The following is a 19,753-nucleotide window of genomic DNA, read 5'->3' as shown; positions in this document are numbered from 1 at the left end:
GTATGGTTTTCAATGAATTAAATGATTTTTAAGTTATTTCTCTTTGACTTTATTTTCCAGACGCTCTTGACAATAGATTGTAAATTTTCTTTCAACCTTTCATTTTGTTTTAATGTCTCTATTACTGGTTTCTGTTCAGTCTATATTCTAGTTTTAAGGGATTTAATTAGTTGAGGTTTAGAACTTTCTCTTCAAAGATATTTCTTTTCTTTCCCTCTCCTTTAAAGAACTTTTTATTTCATTAAAAAAAAAGTTTGATTTTCTCTAGATATTCTTTTTCTCTTTAAGTCTTTACTTACAATTTTTATGGTATGGTAAACTCTCATTCTAATTTGGATTATGGGCATTACTACATCAAGGATAATTTTTTCTTTTGGATGGGTTAATCTGTCCTAGTTGGTCTTGAGATAAGTTATCTAGGTTCTTATATTCAAATCCATCTTTATACCTTAGCACCCCCATCTTTGAGATTCTAAACTCTGGATCTTCAATGCTCTTATGATATCTCAAGACAGAATGCTAGGGATATCAGAAACTCTAGTTACCTGGTCTGTCCATCTTCTTCTCAGATCTGAAAGTTTTAGTGGCTTCCAATGTCCCTAGTGTGAGTTTCTGACAACTCTTTCAGGAGGTTTTTGGGGAAAGTCCTTAATTTCTTCTGCCTTTATGCAGAGCCTCACAGGCTATATTTGTCTGGCTTGTTCCAAAACAGTGCTGAGAGATTAGTTATTTGTTGGCTTGACCCAGCCATCAAGTTACTGGAATTCACTCCTTTATTAACTTACCTTGTAACATATTTAGTTATACAATATTTTATTCCCCATCTCTCTAACTTCTCTAATGGAATATAAGTTTCTTTAGAAGGCATAGTAATGCAAGGATATTGGTTTAAAATTCTAGTTCCATACTGGGCTTATAACCCAAAGAGATATTAAAGAAGGGAAAGGGACCTGTATGTGTAAAAATGTTTGTGGCAGCCCTTTTCATAATGGCTAGAAATGGATGCCTATCAATTGGAGAATGGCTGGGTAAATTGTTGTATAGGAATGTTATGGAATATTATAGTTATGTAAGAAATGACCAGCAGGATGAATACTGAGAAGCTTGGAGAGACTTATATGAACTGATACTAAGTAAAATGAGCAGAACCAGGAGATCATTATACACTTCAACAACAATATTATATGACATTGTATTCTGATGGAAGTGGATATCTTCCATAGAGAAGAGCTAATTCAGTTCCAATTGATCAATGATGGACAGAATCAGCTACACTCAGAGAAAGAACACTGGGAAATGAATGTGGATTGCTTGCATTTTTGTTTTTCTTCCCAGCTTATTTTTATCTTTCTAAATCCAATTTTTCTTATACAACAAGAGAACTGTATAAATATGTACACATATACTGTATTTAAGATATACTTTAACATAATATTTAACATATATGAGATTACCTGCCATCTAGGGGAGGGGGTGGAGGGAAGGAAGGGAAATGTTGGAAGAGAAGTGATTGGAAGGGACAATGCTGAAAAATTACCCATGCATATGTCCTGTCAATAAAAAGCTATAAAAAAAAATAAAATAAAATTCTAGTTCCACTATTTACTACCTATGTGACCCAGTTTAAGTTATTTCAACTTTTTGGGTTTCAGCTTATTCATTTGTAAAAAGGTCTTTCTAGCTCCCTACCTTTGATCCTGTGAGAAAAGGGTCTCAGGTCTATCTTTGTATCTATGTTATTCAGGATACCATCAGACAATACATACAATAAAAGTTTCTATAATTCAGTTAAATTAAAAGAAGCAGTCCTGTTATTATGATGTATCCTCTTTTTAATGAACAAATTCAAAATGTTTTTCTATTTAAAAAAATATAATAAAAATCTATAAGTTAAAACAAAAGATAATCTATTTTTCTTTGTGCACAAGAGAATCCTTTGGTAACATGCTTATTCTTCCTTATTATTTTTTGTATGTGGATACATTTTGTTTCAACATAAGATACTTCCTAGAAAATACCCAAATAAATTCTACTTCCTTGAAGTTTTGAACTAAGCACCTAAATAGTCTCAATTGAAATAGATGTACTGGGGCAGCTAGGTGGTGAAGTGGACAGAGCACCAGCCCTGAATTCGGGAGGACTCGAGTTCAAATCTAGTCTCAGACACTTAACACTTCCTAGCTGTGTGACCCTGGGCAAGTCACTTAACCCCAGCCTCAAAAAAAAAAAAAAAAGAAAAAAGAAAAAAAAAGAAAACGAAAGAAATAGATGTACTACTTTAATTTTTACAGTCACTAATTGTTAAGAAATGTTTTAACATATCTCTTGTATTTGACTAGGTCTTAGCAGCTTCGTGTGGTCTTGTTTACTTTGTAATAGTCATTACATACATTTTTTAGGATACTTTTTTGAGTGCATCAATTTCATATGTCTGTCCTTCAGAAAATCATCCCCAGGATAATACACTATGACCAAGTGGGATTTATACCAGGAATGCAGGGCTGGTTTAATATTAGGAAAACTATTAGTATAATTGACCATATTAATAATCAAATTAATAAAAACTATATGATCATCTCAATAGATGCAGAAAAAGCTTTTGATAAAATCCAACATCCATTCCTATTAAAAACGCTTGAGAGTATAGGAATAAATGGACTATTCCTTAAAATAATAAGGAGCATATATTTAAAACCTTCAGTAAACATCATATGTAATGGTGATAAACTAGAACCTTTCCCTGTAAGATCAGGAGTGAAACAAGGTTGCCCACTATCACCATTACTATTCAATATAGTACTAGAAACTCTAGCCTCGGCAATAAGAGCTGAGAAAGAGATTCAAGAAATTAGAGTAGGAAATGAAGAAATCAAATTGTCACTTTTCGCAGATGACATGATGGTATACTTAGAGAACCCCAAAGACTCTGCTAAAAAGCTATTAGAAATAATTCAGAATTTTAGCAAAGTCGCAGGATACAAAATAAATCCACATAAATCCTCAGGATTTTTATACATTACCAACACAATCCAACAGCAAGAGATACAAAGAGAAATTTCATTCAAAATAACTGTCGATAGTATAAAATATTTGGGAATATATCTACCAAAGGAGAGTCAGGAATTATATGAGCAAAATTACAAAACACTTGCCACAAAAATAAAGTCAGATTTAAATAATTGGAAAGACATTCAATGTTCTTGGATAGGCCGAGCGAATATAATAAAGATGACAATACTCCCCAAACTAACCTATTTATTTAGTGCTATACCAATCAGACTCCCAAGAAACTATTTTAATGACCTAGAAAAAATAACAACAAAATTCATATGGAAGAATAAAAGGTCGAGAATTGCAAGGGAACTAATGAAAAAAAAGTCAGAGGAAGGTGGTCTAAGTGTACCTGATTTAAAGCTATATTATAAAGCAACAGTCACCAAAACCATTTGGTATTGGCTAAGAAATAGACTAGTTGATCAGTGGCATAGGTTAGGTTTCACAGGGCAAGATAGTGAATAAAAATAGCAATCTAATCTTTGACAAACCCAAAGATCCCAAATTTTGGGATAAGAATTCATTATTTGACAAAAACTGCTGGGAAAACTGGAAATTAGTATGGCAGAAACTAGGCATGGACCCACATTTAACACCACATACTAAGATTAGATCAAAATGGGTCCAAGATTTAGGCATAAAGAACGAAATCATAAATAAATTGGAGGAACATGGGATGGTTTACCTCTCAGACTTGTGGAGGAGGAAGGAGTTTGTGTCCAAGGGAGAACTAGAGACCATTATTGATCACAAAATAGAACATTTTGATTACACCAAATTAAAAAGTTTCTGCACAAACAAAACTAATGCAAACAAGATTAGAAGGGAAGTAACAAATTGGGAAAAATTTTTTACAGTTAAAGGTTCTGATAAAGGCCTCATCTCCAAAATATACAGAGAATTGACTTTAATTTATAAGAAATCAAGCCATTCTCCACTTGATAAATGGTCAAAGGATATGAACAGACAATTTTCAGATGATGAAATTAAAACTATTTCCACTCATATGAAAGAGTGTTCCAAATCACTATTGATCAGAGAAATGCAAATTAAGACAACTCTGAGGTATCATTACACACCTGTCAGATTGGCTAAGATGACAGGAACAAATAACGATGAATGTTGGAGGGGCTGTGGGAAAACTGGGACACTGATGCATTGTTGGTGGAGTTGTGAAAGAATCCAACCATTCTGGAGAGCAATCTGGAATTATGCCCAAAAAGTTATCAAAATGTGCATACCCTTTGACCCAGCCATACTACTACTGGGCTTATATCCCAAGGAACTACTAAAGAAGGGAAAGGGACCTGTATGTGCCAAAATGTTTGTGGCAGCCCTTTTCATAGTGGCTAGAAGCTGGAAGATGAATGGATGTCCATCAATTGGAGAATGGTTGGGTAAACTATAGTATATGAATGTTATGGAATATTATTGTTCTATAAGAAATGACCAACAGGAGAAATACAGAGAGGCTTGGAGAGACTTACATCAACTGATGCTGAGTGAAACGAGCAGAACCAGAAGATCATTATACACTTCAACAATGATACTGTACGAGGATGTATGCTGATGGAAGTGGATTTCTTCAACATAGAGAAGAGCTAATCCAATTCCAATTGATTAATGATGGACAGAACCAGTTACATCCAGAAAAGGAACACTGGGGAATGAATGTAAACTGTTATTTTTACCTTCTGAATCCAATTCTTCCTGTGCAACAAAAAATTCAGTTTTACACACATATATTGTATCTAGAATATACTGTAATATATTTAACATATATAAGACTGCTTGCCATCTGGGGGAGGGGGTTGGGGGAGGAAGGGAAAAAATCTGAATAGAAGTAAGTGCAAGGGATAATGTTGTAAAAAATTACCCATGCATATGTACTGTCAAAAAAAAATGTTATAATTATAAAATAAAATAAAAATTAAAAAAAATAAAAATAAAAAAAAAATTTCAAAAAAAAAAATTTCATATGTCTGTCCCCGTTTCATTTCCTCATAATCTTCACTTCTTGTGGTATAATAATAATGTAGTCCATAATATGGAATAGGTTATTTCTGAATGTCATCAATAATCTTGTCTTGGATAATAGTCCAATAATGGGATCTTGTGATCAAAGAATATGAACAATTTAATAATATTTCTTGCAAAATTACAAGTTGTTTTCCAGAATAGTTGAATAAATTCACAGCTTCAACATCACTCAATTAGAGCACTTGTCTTATCATAGCTTCTCCAACTCTGGATTTTTACCATCTGTTACTGTCTTTGCCAATTTGATGAATGTAAAATGACACCTTGAAGTTGTTTTAATTTTCATTTCTCAGATTAGTAATTTTCAGATGGTTGTTGATAGTTTGCATTTCCTCTTTTGAAAACTTCATGTCCTTTGAATACTCGGAGAAGAGTTCTAATAATACATTGTGTCAATTTCTTAATGATTAGACAAACTTTTTGAGGAGTTTTAATGTCAATAATTTTCCCCAATCAAAACCCTTTTTTTCTAATTGCATTGTTCAAATGTAATAACATTTTGATAATCAAGACTGTTACTCATGTCTTTAAAAAATCCCCTAGGTTTTCTTATATAAATCTGGTCATGTAAGTAAATATAATCATGATGAAATAAGGATCTTCATATATTTTAGAAAATCATCTAATTTAATTAAAAACTGATTTGGTAAATATAAAAGTATTTTCCAGATATTTAGGAAGCTTGTTCTTGCTGATCACAGCAATGTGGCTGAGTGGTTACAAAGTCAGCTTTGACCCTAGAATGATTGCTGGTTCAAATCTCATTTCTGACACATATTGGATATGTGACCCTCATAAAGTATTAGCTCTCAATCCTCTAAGCAACTCTTTAAGCCTTTAAGTTGGGGAGGGGGGGAAGGGAGAGATACAAGCTACAGATCCAAACTTAATCCTATTAATTTAAATTAATTTTAAAATATCATTTTTGAAGTTTATTTTAGCTTATACAGATTTCTAGTCAATTAATAATAAATATAATTTTATCTACATTTTTATTTTCCCAATTACCTTAGCTAAAAGATAAACTTGAAATTAAAGCAAAAACAAAAACAAAACAACACAGTGGTGTCACTTATAGTAAAGAATAAATGGTTATCACTCAATTCTAGGAAGACTGGAAGAGAAATTCAGAACTTAGTTCTAAGACTCCAAAAGCCAACCATAACAATTTTAATGAGCCTGGTATTAGCAACCTCTTATTTGCTGCAATTCATACTAAGAGCCAGCAGTAGACTTGAGGTATACCTATAGCTATAAAACTATTTAAAAAAACCAAACAACATAATGGCAGTGTTAAGGTGGAATGAAACAATATTCTGATTTTAATATACTTAATTACCTCTTTGGTCCTTTTCTACTCATTGGGATTCAATGGGGAGAAGTGGAGAAGTTTTAATTGTTCCCATTACTTTTTGTTCCCAACTTACACTCTGGCTTATAGATTACTATTAAATCCTTTTATTGCTATTCTTTATAACACAGATTTTGATATAAGGATTATCCCCTTTACATTTATATTTGAGATTTATCAACTGAGGAACCCAAAATACCATGTTACAAAACAATTTCCTTTATAACAAAATCAATGAATCCATGTTGGTGGTGTTCTTCAAAGTGTCTATGTAACAGCAGACACTTATTAGGTTCTTACTAAGTGCTAATGAGATAAGATATTAGGTTCTTACTAAGTGCTAAGTTGCTACTTGACAATTCTCTAGTTCTGCCTTTAGGGGAGTTTTACTCCAGTGAACTCCTGGGGAGGAGCTTACATGTTTAGGAGGAGCAAGTTCATTGGTTGAAGTATTTCTTCCCAGAAGCCCTTGCTTTTCCCACGCCCATTCTCTGGGAGGATAAAAGAGGGCGGCACTTGAGAGATTGAAAGTCTTGTCTGGGCCAGACCTGGGGCCACTCTCTGGAGGGAGAGAAAAGAGTCTCTACAAGAAGTCAGAATTGGCGGCAGTTAATGACAGCATATCTCCTCCCAGAGAGGAGATCAGCAGTTTCTGGAGACAACAGCACATTACAGACACTCAATAAACAGCATGACAAATATTATAGGGAGACTTTTTAATAAGTTACTTTACCATGGCAAGCTTATCTTATTCTCTACACTTCATAGAAAATCTATTTAGTAGGTTGGTATAGTAGTCCCATTGCACAAAAACAGGGAGGGGGATATTAAGTTACAGTCTAACATGTCAATTTAAACTTTGATGAATCCATAATCTCATTAATATGAGTACTTGCACCACTTGTACAGATTTCAATTTAACTATAACTCACCATTTGATGTTATTCTTGTCTATGACCTCCCAAATATCCCCAATAGAGAAATCACCTCAAATGTTAAAAGGATTTTCTTTCAGCTTTGTAATATTTTATAAACATTAACACAGTCCTTAAAACAGCTATCCTTGAACCTATAGGACTATCTTATCTATAATTATTTCTTAGATAATTTATTCTACTGAATTTGTTGTGCACATTATTTTTGTTAATATACTGCAGTGCACTTTGACCCACTCTCTACCTCCACTGTCCTTTAGATTATCCCTAATTCTGATTTTTGAAAATCACAGTGCCTTCTAGTACAAGAAGAATATTGGTATGAAAAAGCTCAGTTTGTGTGTCAGGAAATTTCTTTCCATTGTTACACTTCATAGAAAATCTATTTAGTAGGTTGGTATAGTAGTCCCATTGCACAAAAACAGGGAGGGGGATATTAAGTTACAGTCTAACATGTCAATTTAAACTTTGATGAATCCATAATCTCATTAATATGAGTACTTGCACCACTTGTACAGATTTCAATTTAACTATAACTCACCATTTGATGTTATTCTTGTCTATGACCTCCCAAATATCCCCAATAGAGAAATCACCTCAAATGTTAAAAGGATTTTCTTTCAGCTTTGTAATATTTTATAAACATTAACACAGTCCTTAAAACAGCTATCCTTGAACCTATAGGACTATCTTATCTATAATTTATTTCTTAGATGATTTATTCTACTGAATTTGTTGTGCACATTATTTTTGTTAATATACTGCAGTGCACTTTGACCCACTCTCTACCTCCACTGTCCTTTAGATTATCCCTAATTCTGATTTTTGAAAATCACAGTGCCTTCTAGTACAAGAAGAATATTGGTATGAAAAAGCTCAGTTTGTGTGTCAGGAAATTTCTTTCCATTGTTACACTTCATAGAAAATCTATTTAGTAGGTTGGTATAGTAGTCCCATTGCACAAAAACAGGGAGGGGGATATTAAGTTACAGTCTAACATGTCAATTTAAACTTTGATGAATCCATAATCTCATTAATATGAGTACTTGCACCACTTGTACAGATTTCAATTTAACTATAACTCACCATTTGATGTTATTCTTGTCTATGACCTCCCAAATATCCCCAATAGAGAAATCACCTCAAATGTTAAAAGGATTTTCTTTCAGCTTTGTAATATTTTATAAACATTAACACAGTCCTTAAAACAGCTATCCTTGAACCTATAGGACTATCTTATCTATAATTTATTTCTTAGATGATTTATTCTACTGAATTTGTTGTGCACATTATTTTTGTTAATATACTGCAGTGCACTTTGACCCACTCTCTACCTCCACTGTCCTTTAGATTATCCCTAATTCTGATTTTTGAAAATCACAGTGCCTTCTAGTACAAGAAGAATATTGGTATGAAAAAGCTCAGTTTGTGTGTCAGGAAATTTCTTTCCATTGTTACACTTCATAGAAAATCTATTTAGTAGGTTGGTATAGTAGTCCCATTGCACAAAAACAGGGAGGGGGATATTAAGTTACAGTCTAACATGTCAATTTAAACTTTGATGAATCCATAATCTCATTAATATGAGTACTTGCACCACTTGTACAGATTTCAATTTAACTATAACTCACCATTTGATGTTATTCTTGTCTATGACCTCCCAAATATCCCCAATAGAGAAATCACCTCAAATGTTAAAAGGATTTTCTTTCAGCTTTGTAATATTTTATAAACATTAACACAGTCCTTAAAACAGCTATCCTTGAACCTATAGGACTATCTTATCTATAATTTATTTCTTAGATGATTTATTCTACTGAATTTGTTGTGCACATTATTTTTGTTAATATACTGCAGTGCACTTTGACCCACTCTCTACCTCCACTGTCCTTTAGATTATCCCTAATTCTGATTTTTGAAAATCACAGTGCCTTCTAGTACAAGAAGAATATTGGTATGAAAAAGCTCAGTTTGTGTGTCAGGAAATTTCTTTCCATTGTTCAAAGTACTAGAATTTCCCAAATGCAAACTGGTTGTTCCTACCACAATTTTGGATTCACTTCACTGTTTTGTTGCCATGTCAATCCAAGATATGTATGCTGATGAACTTGAGGGGCTGCTCATAAAAATGTACCTCAAAACCAAGTATAGATTGTTAGGATCCAATTTTTTTTTTTTTTTTTTTTTGGAGTGGCAGTGCATTTCATCTGAGAGTGACTTGGTATTTATGGCAATCAGTACAATGCCATTTGATAAGAAAAATATTCAGAAGACTTTACCAACTATGATGCACTAGCTTTCTTCTGGATTCTGTCTATCCTTCCCCATAATCTAATTTCCACCTCCTGTGCTGGACCTGGGCACATCATCTTCTCCTTGATTTCAGTTTTGTTAATTAAGAATGTATAAAGAAATTGAAAACACACTGATATAGGGTATATACAAATATAAGTAACAGAAATACAATCTGCTTTAGATTGTAAATATAAGGCCTGATAGAATATAATTGACACCCAGGATCTCAATTAAAATTTTCAATTAAACAGTCCATATATCTTTTTAGGATTTTGGTCTATCATGGCCTAATATATTTAATTTTCTATTCGTAAAAATAATCCATATACTGTAATAAGTCTATTAAGGAGAATGTATTCCACTAACACATTTTTGTTGACAGAAATTTCATTATCTGAGAAATAAAATGAGGTCTGGGAAAAAATAAAAAGAAAGCTTGTCTATAATATAACTAAATGCTAATTAAAATATAAGGTATGCAAGAAAATGCTATTTTAGAATCTTAGAGAAGAGTGAAGTTTATCTAAGGAAGATAAGAATCACCTCTTCTTCAAAGGAAAATCAGCTTTTCCACTCCAGAAGTGTGAAGCCTAACAGGACTTCTTTTTCAGTTTTGTTAATTAAGAATGTATAAAGAAATTGAAAATACACTGATATAGGGTATATACAAATATAAGTAACAGAAATACAATCTGCTTTAGATTGTAAATATAAGGCCTGATAGAATATAATTGACACCCAGGATCTCAATTAAAATTTTCAAATAAACAGTCCATATATCTTTTTAGGATTTTGGTCTATCATGGCCTAATATATTTAATTTTCTATTCGTAAAAATAATCCATATACTGTAATAAGTCTATTAAGGAGAATGTATTCCACTAACACATTTTTGTTGACAGAAATTTCATTATCTGAGAAATAAAATGAGGTCTGGGAAAAAATAAAAAGAAAGCTTGTCTATAATATAACTAAATGCTAATTAAAATATAAGGTATGCAAGAAAATGCTATTTTAGAATCTTAGAGAAGAGTGAAGTTTATCTAAGGAAGATAAGAATCACCTCTTCTTCAAAGGAAAATCAGCTTTTCCACTCCAGAAGTGTGAAGCCTAACAGGACTTCTTTCTGCCTTCTACTTTTTCTTCATGGATCTCAATTAACAATTATTTTATTTTAGGGGCAACCTTATAGATGGTTATAATGATTTCAAAGGCTCTTCTATTCAACTACATAAGTTACTGATCCCTAAAATTACTTTAATACAGTCTGTAATATTATTTTGTGCTAAGTCTTTAGTTAAAAAGACAAAACATACAAATGTCTGATTAAGGTAATATACTAACTCAAATGCTGTTATACAAGAAGTCAGTTCTCAATCAACAAAGAAATGAAAATGAATGATTGTATATTCTTTGCATTCTTGAAGAGAAAAAGGGCTAGAACACTTGAGGGCACTAAAATGTCCTGTAACATCCTGTTCAACCAAAGTGAAAAAGGGAGGAAGAGTTGTAACTTAGCATGGATGAAAAAGTGTTAGGGGAGTGGAGGCGGTGGGGAGAGGGAAACAGTTGGGAAAAGGGGGTAGAAAAAGAAAAGCTTAGAGAGGACCTCACAGTTTTACTAAAAGTTGGCTCTGTCCCTTTGACATTGTAAATATAGCAAAACAGAATTGCATTAGCTCAAAAGAAAAAGGAAATGTGCATAGAGACATCTTCACTCCAAATATTCATATGACTTATTTGTGCCCAACTTGTAGTAGGGCCTTTTGAACTCATATTGGTCTGATCCCAAAATAGTGATATCATTTTGGTCCTCTTCAAGCATGAAGGATAACAACCAATTGCAACAATTCATCCCAGAAGTATTTTTGTTTACTCCAGCTACAAACATTCATTATTATAACCATTGTTAAGCTGTATGCTATGTACTATATAACATTGCATCCAATGATTCTGGAAGATTTTGAAAAACCAGATTTTGATTTAAGATATTATAATGTCTTTGCGAATGTGTCCAGAAATTTGTTGGTGCAGAGACACTTTTTCCCCCTCCTTGGGGGGAAGAAAGGGGATTTGGGTAGAAGGAGACATCTCAGCTCAGGTACCAAAATAAAACAAATGTGAATTTATCTAACAGTGAACTGGGATTCAGTAGTACAGTAAAATGGCAGAATACAATTGCTCATTTTACACACACACACACACACACACACACACACACACACACACACACACACACCCCCAAGCATAGCAGTAAGGGTAATATTACAACCATAACTGCCCTACAAATTGAAATACTTTATCTTTCATACTGGCTAAATTTAATGTACCATCACATAATTATATTTACATCTTTAAATGTTGTAGTTTCAAATTACAAATGTTCAAGGAGAATTAAGGATAAAGAAGAATAGTTTTTTTGGTAATGGATATTTATGTATAGAAGCAATGTTTAGTCAAAGCTACAGCAACAAACCATTGCAACTTGTCTAACTCAATCCTTATGAAAATGGAAAAAACCCAAGTTACAAGACATTACAGGTATTATTAAAAAAAATTTAAAAGCTCAAGTAAAAGACAAAAGTTATAAATTTAAATGTTACAGAAGGCACAGAGAGGAAACCAAATGAGAGATTTAAAAAAAAAATCAGTGTTAGAAGCTGGCAAGAAAAAAGATGGAAAATTAGTGGATGGTAAAAAATACTACTGACTTGCAAAGGGAAAGAAAGAGCCAGAACATTAAGGGATAAAATGTGAGAAGGAGGAAAGATGCTTTTGGAATGGGAGAGGAAGAAATTACTTTGCACAGAATTAAATAACTAATCACTTTGCTCAATTCTCTGAGCCAATTTTCTATTTAAATTAAAAAAAAAAAAAATTTACCAGCTATAGGTAAAATTTACCCCACAAGGAATAATCTTACAATAATCTCCTGACTTAATTACATAGGTTATTTGCAAGTATTAAAAAAATGTTAGAATTCACTGGCAATTGTTTATTTTAAAAGAGTTACCAAAGAACTTTTTTCCTTATAAAACAACTTATTTGAATTTTTAATGTCACGCTAACATAATTATTTAAATGTACCGGTGTCATTCTAAAGATGTGACATGTTGTTGTCTGCAGTTTATAATTCCTTGCACTTCTCATAGCTATTTGCAACACAGATATAAGATCTGCCTAGAAACTTCCCTTGAAAGAGTTGACTAATAGAAATTGACCTCTTTGATCCTAAAGAAGGGATCTGTATGTGCAAGAATGTTTGTGGCAGCCCTCTTTGAAGTGACCAGAAACTGGAAATTAAGTGGATGCCCATCAATTGGAGAATGGCTGATATAAATTTGTAGTATCTGAATATTATCGTTCTGTAAGAAAAGACCAGCAGGATGATTTCAGAAAGGCCTGGAGAGACTTACATGAACTGATGCTGAGTGAAATGAGCAGGACCAGGAGATCGTTGTATACTTCAACAACAATACTATATGATGATCAATTCTGATGGACGTGGCCATCTTCAACAATGAGATGAACCAAATCAGTTCCAATAGAGCAGTAATAAACTGAACCATCTACACCCAGCAAAAGAATTCTGGGAGATGACTATTAACCACTACATAGAATTCCCAATCCCTCTATTTTTGTCTGCCTGCATTTTGAATTTCCTTCACAAGCTAATTGTACACTATTTCAAAGTCCGATTCTTTTTGTACAGCAAAACAACTGTTTGGACATGTATACATATATTGTATTTAATTTCTACTTTAACATATTTAACATGTATTGGTCAACCTGCCATGGGGGGGTAGGGGAAAACTTGGAACAAAAGGTTTGGCAATTGTCAATGTTGTAAAATTATCCATGCATATATCTAGTAAATAAAAACAAGAAGGAAGGAAGGAAGGAGGGAAGGAAGGAAGGAAGGGAGGGAGAGAAGAAGGGAGGGAGGGAGGGAGGGAGGGAGGGAGGAAGGAAGGAAGGAAGGAAGGAAGGAAGGAAGGAAGGAAGGAAGGAAGGAAGGGAGGGAGGAAGGGAAAAAGGAAGGAAGGAAGGAAGGAAGGGAGGAAGGAAGGAGGGAGGGAAGGAAGGAAGGAAGGAAGGAAGGAAGGAAGGAAGGAAGGAAGGAAGGAAGGAAGGAAGGGAAGAAGGGAGGAAGGAAGGAGGGAAGGAGGGAAGGAGTGAGGGAGGAAGGAAGGAAGAAATTGACCTTTTTAAAAAGTTAACATTTCGAAAGCCTTTTAATATGTAAGTGTTCATAATATTATTATTTGGGAAAGACTATTACAACTACACTACTAAAAGACCTGAGCTCAGTATTTACCAAAAAGTAAAATTTACCAAAAAGCTTCACAAGTGCTACTAAAGGAAACACTTCCTCCTTTCCCCTCCAAAAATTATGAAAGTTTATTTCAGCACTAAGTAATCCTAAACTTTACAATCATATTAAAAAAACCTGTCTAATAAAACATTCAGCTATTTTGGGGGAGGCCATAAAAGAAACTACCACCTGCTACAGAACAGATAATGTCCAAATGAATTACTTTTGAGTACCAAAAAGGACCTCTTTAGGAGAGTTTTGTAGCCACCAAGATCCAATTGGAAGTTATCCTAATGGTACCTTTATAATAAGGCTTCAATAAAGGTTTAAAATTGATTGTTCATAATGTCTAAAAAAAAAAAAAAAAAAAAAAAAAAACATAACTTTGGTCAACTTTCTATATTTTCTTACATATTTGATGCTGAGTTGAAAAAAAAAATTACAAATGGCCTATAGGTATATTAGAACTATACCTAAAAAAATGCAGTACTCAATTTCTGCAAAGTTATTGATACTTTATGCTTTTGAAATATATTTAAATATATATTTAGATTCGCCTAAGTTACTGATTCACCTTCCAATTTTGTGTCTAACAAGAAGACTGGACTTGGATATAAAATTATTATGTAGGATGATTGCTGAAATCAACAGATACAAACTTTAACCTAAAAAAGAATTAAGAGAATATCACTGTAGTCAAGTTATCCACAACCCAATGTTTTCTATCATTGCTATTTCATCTATAGATGGCTCTTCAATCTTGATAAAATATTGCATATGCAAACAAAAAGGTTTGTACCCGTATGACCTTGACCAAGTTACCTCTTAAAATTTTATCTTTTATTGGATTGGAGAGATTATTGAATTTGAAATTAGCAAAACTTGGATCTGAGTAGTCTTAGAAACTTAACTTTGTGACATTGGGCCTCTCAAAGTCCCAGTTTTCTTAACTAAAAAATGGTGATGATAGCACCTACAATATAAGGTTGTTGTGAGGCAGTTCGACTAAATGATCTTGTCTATTGCTATATGGTGATATTATGAATATTTGGTTATCATTTTATTCTTTATTGAAATTACTTATTTCTTATGAGAATTTTAGACTGAATTAAATTTAATGAATGACTTGGTTTTAATACTATTATTATTCAGTAGTCAAAAAGAAGCAAACATCATTACACAAAGGTATTTTCTAAGATCAAATTCTAAGATCAATTTCTAAGATAAATAAATGATATCTGACGATTTCCCATGTAACTTTTCTTTTTAAAACATGACAAAATTGTGAGTCAAACTTTAACATAGTCACACTATAAGTAAAACTACTAGTCACAGTCCTGATAGTATAAACATTACATGAATGTGACTAAGTAAATCTATCTAGTGTAGGCTGATTCCAGCATATAGTTAAATTTTTTTCACAATTAAGGCAATTGGTAGCTAAAAGTATCAATAGTTTAACAATCCAAAAACCATCTACTGATATATTCCGAGTATCCCATTAGCTTTTTCTAATCTAAGCTGTTCCTACAGATAGAATTGGATGTTAAGAGCTTAGTGGTAAGTAATAGCAAAATGCTATAAATGGTTAGCACAATAGATGCTTAATAGATAATTTATTGATTGTTATTGAAAATAAACTAAAAATATAATCAAATAAAATTTTATCACATTAAAAGAAAGTAAAATTCAATTATACTACTCTCCCCTATATATGGATAACAGTATAGTTTTTAATATTAAACTTTCACTCCATCCAATATAACTTTGTGAGGTTTTAGTTTGACAATATTTCCTAATTTTATGCTTCATTTTTCAAGAAATTTTTTAAAAATGGCTATTGACCAAAAGCTCTGAACTTAGAATAAGAAGTACCTTTTCAGTATTTTAATTAGAAATTTGAAAACAAACCAATCACAAAAAGGACAAGTTGATGTATTTGTAACTCGAGTGGTTTCAGACAGAAAACCATCTTTAGGTCAAAGGTCCAGAGAGAACTTTAGAGGTAAAAAACCAACCCCAAACATCTCACTGCTAATTTTCTCAACCACTTCCTTCAAATACACCATCACCAGAAGGAGAAAAGTCTTCGCCAGCAGTATGTCACTGACAGCATCGATCAACTTGCTAGCTCTAACATAAAACCAAACAATCCTAGTGCTTTCTTAGGATACAAAGATGAACAGAAAAAATTTCATTACTAGTCCCGGTGCCATCCATAAAAAAAAGAGGTGAGTGTGCGTGTGTTTGTATGTATGGGGTAACATTCAACATTTTTTTCCCTTCAAAGTAGTGTGACAAGGGCTCATTCACCATTAGCTCTAAACGCAAAAAAAAAAAAAAAAAAAAAAAATTTTCAAAAGAAACACAAAGCGTTCCCCCGCCCCGTGAGGCCGCTACTGTTGCCGCTGCCCAGGCCCCGAGAGTCGGGGTGCACAGGCACGGGCCCCCCACTGAGAGATCGGCGTCTCTCGGGCCTGCAGTTTCTGTTCTCCTGAGTCCTAGGGGACGCAGCAGCAACAGCTACAGCAGCTGCAGCAGCCGCCGCCGCCATGGCAGGGACACGGGCACTACAAACGGAGCTCCCCCCATGCTTCCTCCACTAGGCCTATGGGGACTCGGTCTTCACATGGCCCCGGGCCGGAGGGGGAGGGGTGAAGAGGGGAGGGCTCTTTAGCCCAAGGTTCGGCGGCCGGGGGGAGGGGGGCGCGTCTTTCGAACCCCGTCGGTCGGGGGCTAGGGGCGCAGGCGGGTCCCTGAGACCTCCACCGGCTCAGCTGGGAAGGCTACCCTTTCCCCGACACACCCCCTCCCCCCCAATCGCTTGCCAGACCAAGCACCTTCTCCGTTAGAGGACCGGTTGGCGGGCGGGGGAGGGAGGCGCGGTATACCGGGGAGCTGAAGCGGGGGATGGAGGTGGCTGGGGGTGGCGGGGGTGGTGGTGGTGGAAACGTCTCTTACCCGAGTTACTGAGGAGGAGGAGGAGGAGGAGGCGGTCGGAGCGCGGCGCAGCAGGGAGACAGAGGGGTTGGGTGGGCGCGACTGGGAGTCACACGGGAGAGAATTAACCCCATCACCAGCCCCGGACACCGGCTCCAGCGGCTACCGCTGCTAAAGAAGACCCGCCCCCCCCCCCCCACGCACTAGCCCTCGTCCACCTCCTCCAAGGGAAGCTGGCCAATTGGTGGTCTGAGAGCTGAGGAAAGATATCAATCTCCACCAATCAATTCTCGGAATACGCCCCTTTCTACTCCCTCCCCCCATCCTGCTGTGCCCCTCCCGGGCCGCGGTCGAGCTAAGTGCCAACCCTACTTCAGCCTCGGAGAAAAAAAAAGGACCAATCGGCTTCAGGGATCTCCGCTTGAGAGACAAGGCCACTGGCCAATCCCTGGGTCGTTCTGGGTGATAAGGCTTTTCCTTCTCTTGTAACGAGGCCACCTTTTCCCACGAATGGGACTCTGAGGCAGGGACGGTGGTAGGGTGAGGAATCATTCCTGAGTCTGAAAAGACGACCTTGCGCTTATGTGATTATTACTGTTAGAAATCAGGAGACGCTCTTGAGTTCTAAGAGGAGTCTTATTAGGAGCACTGATCCTCCGAGCTTTCAACTTCAGGCTTCAGTAGCTAAGGGAGACGGTTCCCCCACTTCCTAAGTGGAAACTACAACTTCCAACATGATGTGCAACATTCTAAAGAACTATTCTCTCTTTATCTTCCACTGAGCATCACGGGAATTGCAGTTTCCAAGAGAGGCTTGCAACTTTGGCCAATGGGAAGGGAGAAGGCTTGGGGGCGGGAAGCCAGTAACCCTCCCCCAGCCCGCTTTTTCTCAGGAGTGGTTAGGGGCTATCGCGGTCTTTTCCTTTTTAGTCTTTCCCGTACCCTAGATCCGAGCATCTAGGAAGGAAAGCTATCTCAGGAGATATTCTTAGAAACGAGACTAGGGTTGTCCCTGCCTTTCCTTTCGCCGCGCCTCTTGACGTCACTTCCGGTAAGGGGCGTGCCCATGCTCCCAAACCCTTGGCGGGATCCTGAGCTTCAGAATTCCTCTCCGACCAGGTGAGGGTCTGATTTCAGCTTGATGGGCAGTTATCCTCAGCTGTCTCCAGGTTTGGAAGGGGATATCGGAGGCTTAGTAGGGGAAATGGGGGAGAAGTGTCTTAATGTTTTGGGGGAGAATGAAGGAAATGGGGGTGGGGGAAAAAAGCGGAATTTCTATTGCCTGTTGCGTAATGGAGAGTATGCTGGACGTGTAGTCCGGAGCATCCAAATTCAAAACAAGCCAGACACTAGTTCTGTAATTCTGGGCAAGTCACTTAATTTCTGCCTTCCTAAGTTTCCTCAGCTGTAAAATGGAGATAATAGCACCTATTTCCTCCTGCCGAAATAAAATAAGATCATATTTGTAAAGCGCTTTGCATATCCTAGACTGGTAAAGGATAATAGAATTTTTCCCCGTACTCTTCTGGCCAGTCAGACAAGCATTTATTAAATGCCACTGTAGAAAAATAATGTACTAAATGCTGGAGATTTAGAAACAAAACAACCTTCCACGCTCCACCACAAAAGCATGTTCCATTCGGTTGAGGAGCTTATGGGAGACATTCTAGTGTTTGCTAAAAGCTATAGACAAACAAGATAGATACATAATTGAAAGGTAATTTCAGAAAGAAAAACACCATTAAGGCTAGTTCATAGTCAATTTTAGGAAGGAAACAAGCATTTGTTAAGGTACTTAACATCTCATTTGATCCAACAACCTTGGAAGGTAGGCACTGTTATTCTCATTTTACAGTTGAAAAAGGTCAGTAAGGTCAGATAAGGTCAAAACAGTGATCTTGGATATTGTATAGTTAACAGTGGAAAGAAATATGTTCCTGAAGTTGGAGTACCAGAGTTTACATGCTATTTCTGTCACTTAATCCCCTGACCAAACTTGACAAGCCAGTTGCCTTTTGTGGAAAATGGAGGTGTTTGGCTTAATGAATGTTAATATTTCTTAGTTATAAATCCTTGATTCTGTAAATTCTTCCCTAAATTTTTATGTGTATAAAATTAGGTTTATATGAACTTTAGAGACATAGTTGAAGAAAAGTCACAAAAATATTGCAGTTGGAGGGTAGGATGGAAGTCATTGCCTTGGGAAGAAAAGGCCTAGTGGCGATTGGACTCATCTGTGTGACATTAGCTAAAGAAGTAGTGAGATAGCCTAGAAGAGGACTGGACTTACTGTATCTTAACTGTCTTTCAGTATTAGACATCTTTTCTGTCCTTCATCTTATGTTGTGACTAGGGAGGTAACAATGGACTCTTCTGAGACTTTGATCATGTATTTTGTCCTCGCTATTTTCTTTATTAATTTCACCTCTCTCTCTTCCCCCCCCCCCCCCACTTTGTGCTTCTTCAACCCAACCATCTCTGCCATATAACTTCTGCTGTCATACCCTGACCTATGCCTGCATTAATTTTATTTCCTTTATCAGCTGTTTCCTGGTGCTTCACATTTCAAATTTGCCCTAAGATGGTAGACTTCTAAATTGAAAGTAACTTTTTATTTCTCTAGCATTGGTTCTTCCATGTGGACTATTACACTGAGTGGTATTTTTGTAGAAACTCATGATGGTCTTTATATCAATTCATATCTATCTAATGTGATGTAAATCTGTTTAAATTTTTTCTTATTAGAAAGGGACCTGTATGTGCCAAAATGTTTGTGGCAGCCCTTTTTGTAGTGACTAGAAACTGAAAAATGAACGAATGCCC

At 35.6% G+C, this 19,753-nt stretch overlaps 1 protein-coding gene across 5 annotated transcripts in view; it reads left to right on the top strand.

Moving 5' to 3' along the window:
- Window positions 1-17,436: 17,436 nt before the first annotated feature.
- Window positions 17,437-19,753, top strand: part of ZRANB3 (zinc finger RANBP2-type containing 3) — a 200,804-nt gene continuing 198,487 nt past the window's right edge. For 3 of the 5 annotated variants that reach the window (XM_074301902.1, XM_074301903.1, XM_074301901.1), the window contains exon 1: window positions 17,437-18,099. In XM_074301902.1, coding sequence (XP_074158003.1) covers window positions 18,072-18,099 — 28 coding nt within the window. In that variant the 5' untranslated portion in view covers window positions 17,437-18,071. The remainder of the gene's footprint in view (window positions 18,100-19,753) is intronic. The other 2 variants (XM_074301899.1, XM_074301898.1) reach the window with 2 other exon arrangements.

The sequence above is a fragment of the Sminthopsis crassicaudata genome, chromosome 3 (assembly GCF_048593235.1).
Source record: "Sminthopsis crassicaudata isolate SCR6 chromosome 3, ASM4859323v1, whole genome shotgun sequence".
In the NCBI taxonomy this organism is placed as follows: domain Eukaryota; kingdom Metazoa; phylum Chordata; class Mammalia; order Dasyuromorphia; family Dasyuridae; genus Sminthopsis; species Sminthopsis crassicaudata.
Note: the sequence above shows the minus strand (reverse complement) of the source record. Positions and strands in the feature narration are given on the sequence as shown.